Here is a 17,328-nt window from a genome sequence, read left to right on the forward strand (position 1 = left end):
AAAGACAACTAATTTTTTTAAAAGATTTTATTTATTTATTTGAGAGAGAGAGCACAAGCAGGGGGAGCAGCAGGGAGCCCAATGCGGGGCTCGATCCCAGGACCCTGGGATCATGACCTGAGCCAAAGGCAGATGCTTGACTGACTGAGCTACCCAGGCACCCCAAAAGACAACTGATTTTTTGACAGAAATGTAAGGCAATGCCACGTGAAAAAGATGACTTTTCCAAACACGGTGCTAGAAGCATTTGGATATCCACATGCAAAAAAAGTACTTACGTGCACACCTGGTACTGGTACAAAAATGTACTCAATATGGATATACATAATACAAATCCTAAAACCAAAGCACTTATAGAAGAAGAAACATAGGAGAAACATAGCAGAAAATCTCTGTGAACTTGAGTTAGGCCAAGAGTTCTTAGATGGGAAAGTAAAAGCACAATCATAAAGGCAAAAGCTGACAAATCAGACTGCATCAACCAGAACATCACAGGGGCCGGAAACAGCACAAAGGTGTAGACCAAGGAATCAGCAGCTGAGAAACAGCTGAAGTCAGGTGTAAGAGGGAGGAAAAGAGAAAGACAGGAAGAGTGCCTCGCACCAGGTGAAGTGGCCCCCAGCCCCGGGTGAAAAGCCACCACCACGTGGCAGGGCTGCAGAGGAAGAGCGCTCTATGAAATCCAGAAGGCACACTGGAGCGGTCTGCAGTGGGAGCCTGAGGCAGTAAAGGAACCTGAGAGTCAGAGACACAGTGGAAAAGGCAAGGATACGAATACAGACGAACAGTCTCAAGATGATGAAGGGCAGCTTTACAGTCTGAGGCTGTCCCCAGTAAATGATGGAAACAAGACAGGCCCCGTGAAACCCGTCCTGGAGCACACAGGCCGGGACTCTGCTCAGGCTGGGAGGCCCTGGGAGAGGACACAACTCCATTCTGACTCCTGCTAAAGATGGGCAGGGGCAGAGAGGCACATGGTATCCCTCCCCCGAAGCAGGCTGGGGACAAAAGTGGGAACAAAATGGGCAAGGCCCTGCCTGCAGGGAACCTACACTCCAGTGACCTGACATAGAGCACAGTAAGATCAAATACAGTGATGTGTGAATTGTAATCACACCCTAGGAAATAAAAAGAAGGAGGGGCACCTGGGTGGCTCAGCCATTAAGCGTCTGCCTTCGGCTCAGGGCGTGATCCCGGCGTTCTGGGATCGAGCCCCACATCAGGCTCCTCTGCTTGGAGCCTGCTTCTTCCTCTCCCACTCCCCTGCTTGTTTCTCTCTCACTGGCTGTCTCTGTGTCAAATAAATAAATAAATGAAATCTTAAAAAAAAAAAAATCGAAATTTAAAAAAAATAAAAATAAAAAGAAGGAAATACTGCTGTTTTGGGGTGAGGGTTATAAAGCATCTTGCTGGAAGTAACCAATTTTTACACTTAAACATTCATGAGCAATAATTACAATAGTTTTAAAAAGCATTCTTTAGCAATAGCAAAAAAGTTAAGACGCTCAAGTTAAACACAATCAAATCTTTTGCTTTTTCTATCTTGTGCTTTAGGAAGAATATGGAAATTATAAAATTTATATTGTGGTAAGAAGCATTTAAAGCACCTAATGTTATTCACTGGATCAATTATATCAGGCAACCACTTCCCTCTAAAATTATGTCACTAGCTAATACCATCCATGTAGTACCAAGAGAGAGTCCAGAAGCTGCAGAAGAGACTACCCATGCAGACTTTACAGCCCACCAATGCACTTATCTTCTCCCTGAAGCAATATGCAGAACTAAATAATGAAATAAATATCAATAGCAATGCACTACATTAACTAAATAAAGATTTTGTAGAAAAGTACAGGGTTTAAAAAATTAGTAAGTATCTCAATACTAAATATTTTATCAACTAACAGACACAAATGAAAATTTTAATGGTCTTACTACCGACGGGACACTTCAAAGTCTTGGTTAAGCCTGCTGGTGTTTGCATAAGAGAAATGTCTAATCTTTGTTTTCTGTGGTTAGAAAGAATACACATCTACCAAATGTTAAAATACAAAATACTGTTAATATGAACAGTCCATAATTAGCAAGTTCTAAGACTCTCAATCACAAAAGAAACAGAAGCTTTATGAAAAAGCCGCCTTCCTCTCTCCCGGGCCTACAAAGGTACGAAAATCCTAAGGCCCTACGTGAATCTGCACGGTGACATTACTACTAAGAGGGGCATGAACTGAACATGGTTCAGAATTGTCTCCAGTCTCTCATTTCCTTAGATTTTCAATAATCCCACGGTGGTCTCTTACTGCTCCAATACTCCCAAGTGTGGAGGCGGACACCAATCCTTGGTAGAGAATGAAGAAACCACAGATGAAGGAGGCAAGCAGCCGCGAGCCCATTTATGAGGTTTCAGTGTCACTGGTCGAATACGCGAGCAGAAAGTAAGTCTCAGAATCATCTTAGAGTGTTTCATGTTTCCAGGGAAAACAAGGAAAAAAAATGAAAAAGAGAAATAACTGGTGGAGGAAGGGAGGGAAAGAGGGAGAAAGGGAAAGATTTTCCAAGATACTACAATGTGCTTTAAAAAGTAACATTACTTAAAACTGGAATGGGATCAGCACGGAAATCTGGATGAGTCAGTGGAGCAGAAGAGAAAGCGAAGGAAAGGGCCCAAACAAATCTGATGCATTTCTCAAAGGTCTAAGAAAAGAACTTTAATAACATTAATAACCGGTTTGAAAGGAACTAAGTAACCATTTGGGGGGAAAAAAGAAGACAGATTCCTTCTTCATACAAGCACACCTGATGGTAAAACTACAAGTGGCTATGGAAAATGAACACAGAGAAACACTGTAGCAAGATTAAAATACTCATACACTGGGGTTGAATAGACCTTCTAAGATTGAAGTAAAAACCACAAAGGAAAAGATCAGATTTGTATACATAAAAAGTATAAATTTACCTACATTTAAAAGAAAAAGATACAAAAATGAGTCAAGAAGACAAACATATTTGTCACAGGATAAATTTCTCTCAGAGAAATTATGAAAAAGTAAAGACGGACATATGAAAAAAGAGGAATAAACTTTTATCAAAGATCAAAATGAAAAGTTAAAAGGTAAGCAGCAAGCAAAACACAATGAGAGCACTTTTCACCAAGAAAGCTGGGAAGTTAAAAGTATCTAAAGTAGGGCATGGACGTCAGGAAAAGGGAATGTGTGGGCACAGTGGAGTGCAAAGTGCTGTACCCTCACTGGGCAGCTGCCTGACAACATTAGGCTTAAAACTTTTCATCTTTGATTTGGAAATTTCTCGTGTACTTAGTACCTACCATGTGCCAGCCGCCCTACATAACTCTAGAGAAAACAGCAGTATGAACACAGCTGAGAATCCAATAATAAAGGTGATCACCAGAGTGACTCCAGCGAGCAGGAGGAGACACCAGATGCTAGCACAGACATGTACCCACACAACAACAATTATTTCTCTCATCTGTGAGAGGGTACTTTGTGTTAGCCAGTATTTTTCATTACTTTCACGTGGCCCCTAATCTCGAAACAGTGCAATAAAAAATATTAAGTGTATGAATAGCAGAAGAAATAAGTTCATACAGATCCTCTTAGGGTGACCCAGGGAAAAAAGGATGGTGAGGAGGGTTATGAGTACACATCTAGCCCCGGGTATCTATGTCCACCTCAGTACAGCCACAGAGAACTAAACAGACGAGATAACAAATCTCAACTGTATGCTTGTGCCTGACAGGTACTAGACTGAAGAACTACTACTGAATAGTACAAATGTAATAATGTATACTGAACATTCTTCAATGGATATTTTCCAAACGCTGCTCAGACCACAGACAGGAAAAAAGGCTACATGCCATAAACATGTGAAAAGGTGAGCACATTTATCAAAGGATTACTCTAAATACATACAGAAAATACACAAACAGGACTTCCAAGTATCCACTGCTCTCTCCTTCATCTGCACGGTCAAAAAAGTGGACCACTGAAAGATGAAACCACATGAATGAAAGAAGGAAAGTCACCAACGCTTCTCTGCGGACTGGATGGCGACAATCCACCCTAACTACTTCTGAGTTTATCAGCTCCTAAGCAATTTCTGATGGGAAACTTCAGCTGACATTTGAGAATACTGTTTTTTAAAAAACCCAACTATCTGAAGACATGACTGTCACAAAAGGAAATTCTTATCAAGTGGAAAATGCAGTAACTCATGAAACCAGTTACAAATTAGGATGTCCAGTGAAAGTGTGCATCGCCCGCAAAGTATGAAAGGCAGTAACGAGGAATTTTAAGATCCCCTGATTTTTTCAAGGAATAACTATGACACCCAGTCAATTTCATTAAAAGATGAATTTCATTAAGATAACTCATGATATCTTATGTAAAAAAAAAAAAAGCTAGTAAGAATTTTAACAAGTATGTGACAACAACGTCCACAGTAAGATTCAAAGATGCTAGAACAGACAGGAATAAAGAACATGGTCTCTTTCTGCGGATAAAGTTCCTTTTCGGCAAGGAAACTGGAACACAAGAAGCATGTAAGTATGTAAATGTTCTTCCTTGCACACACACGCGTGCACACACGCACAATGTACACAGTGTTCAAAGTCAACAGGCTTCCCTCTCTCTCCTACGTCTGAATGCTAGAAAGCATGTTAAACAACAAAATGCCATAACTATGACAAGAAACAGCTAAGACTGACTGTAGTCATCACCAACTGTATGAAGGAGCCACTGCACAGAACTAATTCTAGGCCCATTTCTAAATCTGAAGTCCCACATTAGCTTTAGGTGTAAATTTGGAATATACACCAATAGTGGATGACATAATGTTGTCCTGTTGAGATCTAGTGGCCGACTAAGACAAAAAAATACTCTAAATTCATCGTCTCTGCCAGAATACTGCATGAACTCTCTAAAAAGCGTAATCGAGGACTTACTCATGTTTGAATCCTCACACACTGGGTACTTAGTGACTATCCGGAAGTGAACTGAGAGCCAGCCAACGGAATGACTGCAGCCAAGTGTGCAGGTCAGACACCTCTCCTGAGCAAGAGGTAAAAAGAATCCAAATGCAGAAAGGTCCCACAATTCAAAGTCCTCGTCAGGGACTTTTGTAGAAGCTGCCCACAATTTCATATTCTCCTCCTAAACTCTGACTCACATGCTGTCCATTAGGGGCCAAAAATGAATAATAAAGCAGTCACAAATGGGGAAAGCAAAGACAGTGGCCATAGCAGACACAGAAAACTCCCGCACGGCAAGAGAAGCAGCTTCTCGAGCAACAGCACAGGCAGCTGGGGCGCCTGGGTGGCACAGCGGTTGGGCATCTGCCTTCAGCTCAGGGCGTGATCCTGGCGTTATGGGATCGAGCCCCACATCAGGCTCCTCTGCTAGGAGCCTGCTTCTTCCTCTCCCACTCCCCCTGCTTGTGTTCCCTCTCTCACTGGCTGTCTCTATCTCTGTCGAATAAATAAATAAAATCTTTAAAAAAAAAAAAAAAAAAACAGCACAGGCAGCTAACTAAGCATCGCCTGGCATCAGGGCACCCGGCTGGCTCGGCAGGAGGAGCAGGTGACCCCTGATCTCGGGGTCGTGAGCTTCAGCCTCACACTGGGTGCAGAGATGACTAAAACAATAACTGAATAAAAGTAAAAATCTCAGTGTTGACTGAGATTGTATACCAGTTAAAATGCTCTCTGCTGCTAATAAAGCACCCTCAAGATGGGAGCATACTTAAAAGTGGACGTGGCTTTCCTTTTCCACAGAAAACATACAGCAGAGAACATTTTCCCAGAGTATTTCTTCAGGAATGTGCTTAAGAACTCCAAATACAGGGGCGCCTGGGTGGCACAGCGGTTAAGCGCCTGCCTTCGGCTCAGGGCGTGATCCCGACGTTGCGGGATCGAGCCCCACATCGGGCTCCTCCGCTATGAGCCTGCTTCTTCCTCTCCCGCTCCCCCTGCTTGTGTTTCCTCTCTCGCTGGCTGTCTCTATCTCTGTCAAATAAATAAATAAAATCTTTAAAAAAAAAAAAAAAAAAAAAAAAAGAACTCCAAATACAAAAAGTTCAAATACTGTAAATATGACATAACAAACCACAGTTAAGTCACATAAAGAAGTGCCATTCAAAGAATAGATCACTACAAAATATTAGAAATTAAGATGAACAGAAAGTATTCTTGACAAGAAAACAAATTTCAAACTAAAGTCAATGAGCATATACACGCATTTTTTTATATCCCAGATTTTACTTTTCAGTCATTTGCATCAGAATAACCAGCCACAAAGCAAACACCACAGTTGATGGAACACTGGGTTTGACATCAGAATCGTCCGAGTTCAAATATGAACTCCACCAAAACCGCAGTGGCTCAGCGCAAATCACAGGGCGTGAGCTTCAGGTCCCTCACCTGTAACGTGGAGATAACACCAGCCTACCTTGAATGCTGGTTATGCAAATGAGCAAGTTACCTGACACTCACAAGTTAGTAAAAAAAAAAAAAAAAAAAAAAAAAGCAGTATCATCATCTACATGTAAAACGTCCTTTCAAAGATCACCAGTGGTGATCGATCTTGTTTAAAAAGGTAAATCTGCATTTGTATTTGAAATAAACCCACTGACAATTATTTTTAAAGTATTCTGAGTCGGAGCATCACAGAAGAGTAACAGACATATTAGTATGCCTTCTTCAACTTGTTTTACTATTTTTAGGTGACAATGACAACATAAAATCAGCCATTTTAAAGTGAATAATGTAGCAGCACTGAGTACATTCACAGTGTTGTGCAACTCACTCTATCAAGCTCACAAACATTTTCATCACCACACAAGGACACGTCATGCCCACTAAGCAGCTGCCCCCCACCACTGCCTACACTTCCGCAGGCCATGGCAACCACAACCTGCTTTCCAGCTCCATTAACTTATCTGTTCTGATACTTTGTGTAAATGACATCATAGAGTCCATGACCCTTTGTGTCTCATTTCTTTCACAGGTGTAATATTTTCAAGGTTCACCCAATGTTTATCAGTATTCATTAATTTTTATGGTTGGATAATAGTCCAACGTAAGAAAACATCAGAATTTGTTTGTTCATTCACCCACTGGTGGACATTTGGCAATTACAAATAGTGCTGCACGTACGTGGGTGTATGCCTATCTGCCTGAGTCCCTGTTTTCAATTCTAAAGGCATTTGGGGAATGTCTCAATTCCTCCTTCGTTTATGAATGATAGGTTTAGGGACATCCAATTCTTGGTGGACCGTTTTTTTCTTTTCCCATCTTAATAATGTCACCCCACGTCCTTCTGACCTCCAGGATTTCTGACTCAAGAGCCCTTCCTTGTGTGTGACAAGCTGCTTCTCTCTCACTGTTCTCAGAATATTCTCTTGGTCCTCGGGTTCCAACACTTTGACTTGTCATGTTCTCAGTGCAGATTTCCTTGCATTTATCTTTGTAGGCATTCACTGATTTTCCTGAATGTGTAGTCATGTCTTTCATCAAATTTGGGGAGTTAACGGCCACTATTCCCTACAACATTCTCTCCGCCCTTTCTCCCTTCCTCTCCTTCCAAGATGCCCACTGTGTGCACAATAGTACACCTGGCGCGACCCACAAGTCCCTTAACGACCTGTTTATTTTCCTCCATTCTTCCTTCTGCTTCTCAGAATGGATAATTCCACTTGAAATTATCTGGTTATTGAAGTTACCTAGGCTCAAGGTCACCGATTCCTTCTTCTGCCTTCTCAACTCTGCTACTGAAACTCACTGTCCAGTGAGTTTTTCCTTTAATTTATTGTACTTTACAGCACCAGAATTTTTGCTTTTTGCTTCCTTTTTATAATTTGTATACCTTTACTGATATTCTGTATCTTAATACCTCGTTTTTCCTGATCCTTTCAGCATTTTCAGTTGTTTCCTTTAGCTCCTTGGACATGTTTAAGGCAGCTAATGTAGACTTTGTCTAGATCTAGTCCAGGATCTGGGCTTCCGCAGGGACGGTTTCTATTCATTTCCTCTGTGACTGGGCCACATGGTTTCTCTGCATGTTCTGTAATTTTCTGTGGAAACCTGTACACTTTGACTATTATAATCTGGTAACTCAGGAAATCAGTCACTTCCCCCTCTTCTGGGTTTGCTTTGTTGTTTGGTATATGCCGTAGCCATGCACATACAGTGACTTTTTTAGACTCATTTTGTAAAGTGTGTATTCTTTGTCATGGGTGGTCTGAGAAGTCTTTCAGCCAGTGTTTCGGAAAGGATTTCCTTGCATGGGGCGGGGGGCAAGACTATGAAAGAAACGGAGGGATGGTGGGAGGGAAGAAGGAAAGAGCTGAGAGGAGGGAGGAAGGAAGCAAAGGAGGGAGAAAGGGAGGAGGACAGAGGCGAGAGGAGAGAAAGTGAGACGAGCCTCTCCCAGTCTCTGCAGATTCCCTCGGTGCTGGGGACTCCAACACAGAGCCAGGCTGCCTACAACTCAGCCTGAGCCTTCACCTCTGCTTGCACTGAGCTTAGAGACTGGCCGGAGGCAAAACACTTTCTCGGGGTCTTTCTGAGCATGATCCCGCACTGGCCTTGGATGTGGCTTTCAAAACTCCCCAGCAAACACAGGAACTTTTATGTGCCCTAATTTTCCAAAGAGATCCCCTCTGCAGCTTCTTCCACCCAGCATCTGACACTCTATTCTGTGTGTCAACTATCATTGTTGGCCCCAAGCTACTGCTGCCTTCCCTGAGCCTGACATAGGCTTGAGAAATGCCTACTGGTTCTTGGCTCTGCCCTGAGTGAACGTCCAAGTTAGATGAAAGAAAGACAAGTATCCTGAGTCAGTCCTTCACGTGTCCCTGGCAAGCTGGACAGACAGACACAATTCTCTGCAAGTAAGTTCTGCTCTACTCCCTTCAGAGCCAGGGTCCAGAGTCCCCAGTCAAGAATGTGGGCTGCATTCCTCACGGTAGACGCTTGACTCTTCCACGTTTCTGTGGAAGAAGGGACATGCAGGACTGCCTCCTCTGCCAGTTTCACAGATATCACCACACCATTTAGCTCTGAATGAAACAAATAATACACAGAAACAAATCTCTGTACAGTCCAAATAGCACAATCAAAAATAATTTAAAAAATAAGCCAGAATCTATGCTATATCTAAAGAAGACACACCAAGGTTACACCTAATTTACCTGGCCATTCCGGGGACCCTTTCTTCCAAAACTCAAGCCTACCTCTTTCTACAACACACCTAAGCTCTACCACGCTACTACTTGAAGCATCAAAGCTTCCTAATAGTTAATCATTCAATTTAACTGCGAAACAGTTCTTTTCAATAAATGGTACTGGGACAACTGAATACTCACATGCAAAGGCCTGTGGACCCATATCACACGCCACAGACAAAACATGAAACGAAAGTGGATCACACATCTGAATGTCAAAGCTAAAACTATAAAATCCCCGGAAGAAGATGTGGAAGTAAATCCTTGTGACCCTGGGCTGGCAAACCATTTCTTAGCTGCAATGCCAAAAGCACAAGCAACAAAAGAAAACACAGATGAGTTGGACATCATCAACATGAAAACTTCTGGGCATGAGAGGACACCAAGAAGAGAAAACAGGCCACAGAATGAGACAAAATATTTCCAAACCACATACTGACATGAGACTTAAATCAGATTATATAAAGAACGCTTACAACTCAATAATTAAAAAACAAATAACCCAGTTAAAACAGTACGCAAAGGATCTGAATAAACATCTCTCCAAAGAAGACATACAAACACCCAACAAGCACATGAAAAGATGCTCAACATCACTAGACATCAGGGAAACACAAAACAAACCACAGTGAGATACCACTTCACACCCAACAGGACGGCCACAACAAAGACAGACAGTAACAGTGCCGGTGAGGATGCGGAGGAACTGGAACCTTCACGCACTGCCAGTGAGAATGCAAAACGACGTAGCCAATTAGGAGAATAGCTTGGCAGTTTATCAAAAACATAGTTACCATATAATCCAGCAATTTCACTTCTAGGTATATTTACAAAAGAAATACAACAATGTTCAACAAAAACACTCACATGCAGACATTCTCAGTATTACTTACAACAGCCTAGAGTGGAAACAATCCAAACGTCCGCCTACAGATGAATGGGTGAACACAACACACGGAATATCACCAAGTGGAGTATTATTTGGCAACAACAGAAATAAAGTCTGAAAGGTGCCACAACATCGATGGACCTTGAACACAGGACGCCAAGGGAGAGAAGCCTGTGACAAAAGCCCACACACGCACGATTTCACTTCTGTGGCCTGCTCCTAAGAGGCAAATCCACGGAGACAGAAAGAAGACTGGGGGCTGCCTGGCCCTGGAGTAGGGTCAGAAGGGGCAAGAATGGGGTAACAGCTAATGTACTCAGAGTTTCTTTCTAGATGTTATAAATGTTCCAAAATTAGATGGTGGTAATAGTTTCATAACTCTGTGAACATACCAAAAACCACTGAAAAGTATACTTTAAATGGATACACTTTATGTTATATGAAATATATGCAATAAGCTATGGAAAAAGTTTTTGGAGAATTATTTCAAATAAATAAATTCAGTGTACGAATGTCCACATGTAAACAGAAGATACAAACTCCACTCTAAACCTCATTTTTTAAATAGGCTTCAAAGTTATTATGAATACTTGTCTAGCTTTTCAGTGCTCTCCTTCATTGTCCCTCACTGACGTCATGACTGTCATGGTGTCACTTTCTGGCAGTCATAATGCCCACCTATAATGGCTTCTCCCACACTCTTCCCAATATATTGCTTCTTTTCCACCGGGACTGAGAGACCAAACAAACAAGCTCTTTAAAAACATAAAATTAAGCAAGGGCTAAAGCCCTGAATGAAGTGAAGGAGAAATGGGCATAAAGCAGTTATCACTTTGGATCATGACATTCATTGCAGGTGCTCCAAGGCCCTTCACCTAAGGCCATGGTACTAGATGTCTGTCTGATCTCTATGACTGTGTTTAAAATATAACACAGAGGGTTTGGGTAGGGTGATATTAGGCTTAATGGAAAATGTGCATACACCAGTTGGATTTCACATGTGGCTAAGTACCTGAAATTGTAGGCATTATATTATTAAAAAAATTAGGCACTGTATGTAATCGCATAATGCTATTTTCAATAACAGAATCATGACATGTTTTCTTTCATTTATGTTAACTCTAAAATGATGATTACAGTTAGCAAATGATAAGCTAGATGAAAAGGGTCTTGCTAACCTCTTACTGTGAGCTTGCTGTATAGCTGTGAATTCACTTCCTTGTCTCGCTGAAAACGCCGAAATTCATCAATTGCTTCCCTCATGATAGTAACAGCCAAAACAAATCCCTATGAAACAAAATAAAATATGGTATTTGAGAAAACTAGCTTTAACAAAAAAGTTAAGGGAATATTCTTTTACCAAGCAGTTTTACTTTCCCCCCCTCAATTTATGTTACTTCTAAAACATAAACGAAAGCGAAGAAAAAAGACAAAAAGTAAAAATGAAACACTACAAGAAAAATATAATACATAGTAAAAGATTTAAAATTCTCCCTATTCCCAAAAAAATTTTTTAAATTCGTATCATAACATAAACTTCAAGCTAAACATCAGAAATACTTAGCAACCCAAAGAGAAAGAAATCAACAATCTTAAAAAAAAAAAAAAACAAACCAGGAATTATATTTAGAACGCTCAAGCCTTTAAAAATCAAATTACCAAAGACTGATATCTTATCATTTCTGCACTTGAACCTGCCTTGGTGGAAGGAGCAGGAAGAAAGACAGCGCAGTCCCAAAGCACAGCTTCCTCCTGTGTGGGAGCGCAGGCACAGCCACGGGGCTTGTCCTGTCTCGTTTGGTAAGCAGAAACCTCAACAGACCAACTTGATGCTACATAAATAAAACTCGGATGTGCTTGTGATCTATCTGAAATCTGTTATGCCCAACATGTGGCTGACGTCATCTTTTTTAGAGGTCCTTACAGGGCTGTGTCTGTGTCACCAACAGGCCACATTAAGTGAGCCCTTGCGTTTACTGAAAGGTGATCCTCCGTGGCACGCTCAGAGTTGCACCACCACCATCTGACTGTAGAATGTTCTCATCACCCCAAAGAGCGAGAAACCCCACACCTGACAGCTATCACCCCCGTCCCCTCAAGCCCCCAACCCCTGGCAACCAACTAGTCCAACCTTCTGTCCCTATGGATTTGCCTCTTCTGGGTGATGTGGCCTGTCACGCATTTTGATGAACTGCCAAACTGCCTCCCACAGTGGTCATACCCCTTTAACACGAGCTCATTGGCCATGTGCATCTTCTTGGGGTAAACGTGTGTTCAAATCCTACACTCACTTGTTAGCTGTGTCATTTGTCTTTTCACTGTGAAGCTGTAAGAGCTCTTCGTATTATTCCGGAAACAAATACCTCATTAGACATGTGATTAGCAAATGTGAGAGATTATAAATATCTTCCCCCACTCTAGGTTATCATTTTATTTTCCTGATGGTGTCTTCTGATGCCCAAAAGCTTTTAATTTTGGTAAGTCCAATTTATTTAAGTTTTTCTTTAGTCACTTGGGCTTTCACCATCCAAGATCACAAAAATTTGCCTCTATGCTTTCTTCCAGGAGTCTTACAGTTTCAGCTCTTCCACTGAGGTTTAGAATCCATTATGAGTGGATTTCTGGGTATGACCTGAGGGAGGGGCCCAACTTCATTCTCTTGCATCCAGCTGTCCACCTGCCCCAGCACCATTTGCTGAGCACACCAAACGGTCCACTGAACGGTCTTAGCACCCTTACTGAAAATCAATCTGTCATGAACGTCAAGTGTATTTCTGACTGTACGGTGTATTCCTTGGTCTATTCATCTCTCCCTCTGCCAGTGCCACGCCTTCTTGACTACTGTGGCTCTGAAATGAGTTTCGACATGGGGAAGCAGGAGTCCTCAAATGCTATCTTCTTTTCTAGGCTGCACTGGCTACTCTGGGTCTCTTGCATTTCCATATGAATTTTAGAACCAGCTCATCAATTTCTGCCGAAAAGCCAAGCGGGATCTTGACAGAGATTGTACTGAACCTGCAGATCAACGTGGAGAGTGCTGCCATCATGACAATATGGTCTTCCAGTTCTTGAACATGGGATGGCTTTTATTTATTCAGATCTTTGATTTTTTTTTAAATATTTTATTAGTTTCCAGTATGCAACCCTGCATTTTAGCTAAATCTAGTCCTATTTTTTTCTTTCCAGTGCTATTGTAAGTGGAACTGTTATCCTAATTTCATTTTCAGATGATCATTGCTAGTATACAGAAATGCAAGTGGTTTTTGTGTATCTAGATTGTACCCTACAATCCTACTATCTCATTTATTAGTTCCAGCATTTCTGTGTGTGTGAACACCTCCAATTTTCCAATGTACTAGATCATGCCTCTGTGAACAGATCCAGATTTCCTTCTTTCCTTTCTATCTAGATGTCTTTTAGTACAAGTAAGACAAAGAAAAAATATGAAAACCCAAAGCAGGAGATACCAATATTCTTTTAACAAATTTAGTGTTATCAAAGCCTTAAAATTTACACACACTTTAACCAAACAGTTTCACTTCTGGAAACTTATGCTAAAAAACAAACAAAACAAAAACAAAAAGAAGAATCCCAGCAGCATCAAATATAAAAAACTAGAAATAACCTGAGTGTCTACAAATAGGAAATTCACGGTACACTCGTATGTTGAAATACCGTATTTCCTTAATTCAAAGATGCAGTTAGTCTCAGGTGGGAAGACAACACCACTTTTAAAACACAAACTCTAAGTCACAGCTCAGTTTTGGTAACATGAAAACTATGCACCCACCAACCCAGGAAACACAGTCCTATGCAGCCATTCTCATGTAGGGGAATATTTACTGTTACAGACCTGTGTTCACAGTGTATAAGTAATGTCTTACAATTCTATTTGTGACTGTCTTGCCTTGAGAGAGAGACAGGAGAACGGCTGTCAAGACTATGTTCCTTAGAGACTGAAGACAGCACTGTTGAACGAGCAGCTCTGAATCAGGCAGACACAGCATCATCACTTGGAAGGTCTTCTGCGCTACAGACTTGCTCGAGCCCTCCCTGAAATGTGTCCCTTCACCTCTTCTCTCCAAGGAACAGGCCCCAGACATACATATGTGATCTACACTCTCCAGGTCAATCTAACTTTCACCCCGGAAACGTACGGCTTAAAGACAGCAGAAGTTAATTCGCCACTCATTAGGTAATTCTAAACCACAGCACATAATAGTCCTTAGTGCTTTCAAGAACTCAGAGAGTGAAATAAGCTCTCATCTCTGAAGCAGTGATATTAGAGAGGGTCACCAAAGAGGGGTAGGTTCCAAATTCTGAAACAGGAGTGAAGCACTCTTCAGAGGAAACAGAGCCCCGGTCACAGGCAAAGACTGCTAGCACATGCAAGCCGCTCCAGGCCACGCCTCCCATCAAAGGTGCACCTGAATACAGAACAGATGTGAGGTGTCACTCCCACACCACCACGTCTGTCTCCGGCACAGCTATCCTGAGAAAAGCCCCAAGAGCCAGCCTCGCAACGTGGAGCAGATGATGAGCAAGGCGCAGCGGACGCCAGGCCACCATTTCCTTCTTAATCACTGGAGTCTACCACACGTGGGCCTCTGCCTTTAGAGTTTAGATCTCCTGAGTCCTAACTAGATCAGAACAGACTGGTGGCCTACGGAGGATGTGGACAAGCAGTCCCGCAGGAGTAGCTGGCCTCAGCCCAACCACGTCCAAGACGGAAGCTATAGTAATGCCACCTAGAAAAACCAGAAGCGGGGGCGCCTGGGTGGCACAGTCGTTAAGCGTCTGCCTTCGGCTCAGGGCGTGATCCTGGGGTTCTGGGATCGAGCCCCACATCAGGCTCCTCCGCTAGGAGCCTGCTTCTTCCTCTCCCACTCCCCCTGCTGTGTTCCCTCTCTCGCTGGCTGTCTCTGTCAAATAAATAAATAAAATCTTTAAAAAAAAAAAAAGAAAAGAAAAACCAGAAGCGAACACAAGAGGGTGACAGTATTTCACAGGGAAACAACAGTATTTGTGCATCAGCCTGTCAGTCACAACGCATGACAGGAACGTGTCACACGGCCAGTCCACAGGCTGGGACTAAATCTTGTATCACAAAGTGCAATTCTTTTTTCCTACTTCTGCAGATGGCCCAGGAGCCACGTGGAGTAAGTGCCAAAACAAGATCTATTTTTATAAAAAGAGTAAAAATCAGTTTAACCTTGAGGGATTATTACATGCCGGAAACTTTTCTATGTATTTTAGATGAGTTACCTTTTAAATGCCACAAAAACCTTATGAGGTGTGTGACCCTTAGCTCTAATTCACAGGGAAACTGAGACACAAGCAGCACACATACTTTTGCAAAGATCGCACGAAATGTGTAGCTTATGTTAAGAGTGTTTGTCTCTGGACAGTAGGAGGTACGAGTCCAAGTAACTGATCTGGTTTCTCCTTTCCGTACTCCACCCACACCTCCAACGTGCAGAGACGCTCAGAAGAAAGAGTGGACAGAAGGAAAGACTGAAAATCAGAGTTCTCGCAGGCTGACCAGTCACCTACGCAGCCTATCTGGCTTTCCATGAACAAAACACCAGGAATGCAGCTTATGAGGAAGATGCAGTGTTAACAATCCAGACCTCCTTTATCTAAGAGTCACTTGCACGGATAGATCCATTCTACCTGATTAACTCAGAGAAAAGCATTACAATCTGTTCTGTTACTCTGATTACAACAGCTTTCCCTCAAAGAGCTGCTGTGAAAGCTGAATGATGCAAAAGGTAATCTTCATTCTGACACAAAAATGCGATAAAATCACTTATTTTCAGTTTGCTCTTCTGTTCCACGGCAAAAAAGAACAGAAATTAGATCAGAGCTGAAGCAAGTAAGTAACACTGCCCACAGTACTTGATAAAGAAAGACTATAAACTATCACTGTTTTTAGAAATACCCTTGAGTTGGAGAGCAGAACAAAGGTGAAGATCTACTGTTTTAAATTAGTGGATGTCAGACCCAAGATTTTATAACCACCAGCTGTATGATGGTTTGATGCTTCACTGGCAGGTTTCTGGCAAGGAGGAATCCGGAAATGCTAATCCCTTTCTCTGAGCAACCATACAGAACCTGAGTACAGGCAGAGAAAAGACGTCAACACATTAAGTGCGTGTGTAAAGACCACATGCCAGTGCGGGCCCTCGACACAGCACGGGGCCAAACACGGTGGTCAAGAAAGAGCAAGGAATCAGGAGCAATGGAAGAATCCTGTTGAAGCATACCTCCTTTACTTAATAATAATATACATATGTATTTTAGATGTAGATTTAGTTTAAAGGTTCTTTAACTTTGCCTAGATTAATAAAAAAGATCTTCTGTATATGAGATCTGAATTTTCAGTTTAAAAAAAAATTTTCTGAGGTGAGTTTGGATCAAGGAACCAACATACGTCAGCCTGCCTCTTGGATTCAAAGGTGAACCTAAAGTACACATTAACTTGAGATTTTTGCTAAATCAGAGGTTAAGATGTATGTGAACAGTGCAAGCATAGATACTAACAAATCTTCATTACTGATTATCTGGCGAAAGGCATGGATTGTGGCTGCTGCCAAATCAAAGAACAAGAGAACACGGTTTCACAAAGCAGACCGTTTCTGAGGTCTAACGGTGCGCTATGAGAGCAGGGACTGGGAACCTGGCCGGGCGTATCACAAGGCAACAGGAAGCGTCACTGAAATGGGGATACTGGGCTTTGCACCCTTCTGTGGAGCCCCTGACCCACGACTGCAGCAGAGTAACAGCAGCAGAATACTGAAACAGGGGTTGACTGAGGCACTTCTGTAAATATGACAGTAAATCCTCACACATCGACAAGAGAAGGACAAAGTACTTCCAACGCCTCCAGCTGACAATCAAGTCAGAGGACGTAACCGTCACACCGAAGCAGAGGAAGGAGAGGCACTGACGCTCACACGCATGCTCTCACTCCAGCTCTGGTCGACAAGGTCAATTTGGTGCACGGTTAAAATTAAATTCCTCATCAGGAATCCATCTACAACTAACATTTTCTTTGATTAAAAGCTACTTAAATCAGAGATAATAGGAAAAGATACAAAAGCAAAATAGAAATGATTATATTTTACTTTAGATTTTTAAAAAGATCTTGTGTTCTGAGACTATCACTGCTAAAGTGAATTTCAACCTAAATGGGGGTGATA

General features: G+C 42.0%; 1 protein-coding gene across 2 annotated transcripts in view; it reads right to left on the reverse strand.

Moving 5' to 3' along the window:
- The window catches only part of ATP9B (ATPase phospholipid transporting 9B), a 256,636-nt gene that overhangs the window by 201,120 nt on the left and 38,188 nt on the right, over positions 1–17,328 (reverse strand). The window contains exon 5 of one of the 2 annotated variants that reach the window (XM_045790301.2): positions 11,305–11,413. The exons of the other annotated variant lie outside the window; for it this stretch is intronic. Within the exon in view, the coding sequence (XP_045646257.1) occupies positions 11,305–11,413 (109 nt within the window). The remainder of the gene's footprint in view (positions 1–11,304; positions 11,414–17,328) is intronic. 2 annotated transcript variants of the gene reach the window in all.

The sequence above is a fragment of the Ursus americanus genome, chromosome 19, assembly GCF_024610735.1.
Source record: "Ursus americanus isolate L20-20 chromosome 19, mUrsAme1.1.p, whole genome shotgun sequence".
In the NCBI taxonomy this organism is placed as follows: Eukaryota; Metazoa; Chordata; class Mammalia; order Carnivora; family Ursidae; genus Ursus; species Ursus americanus.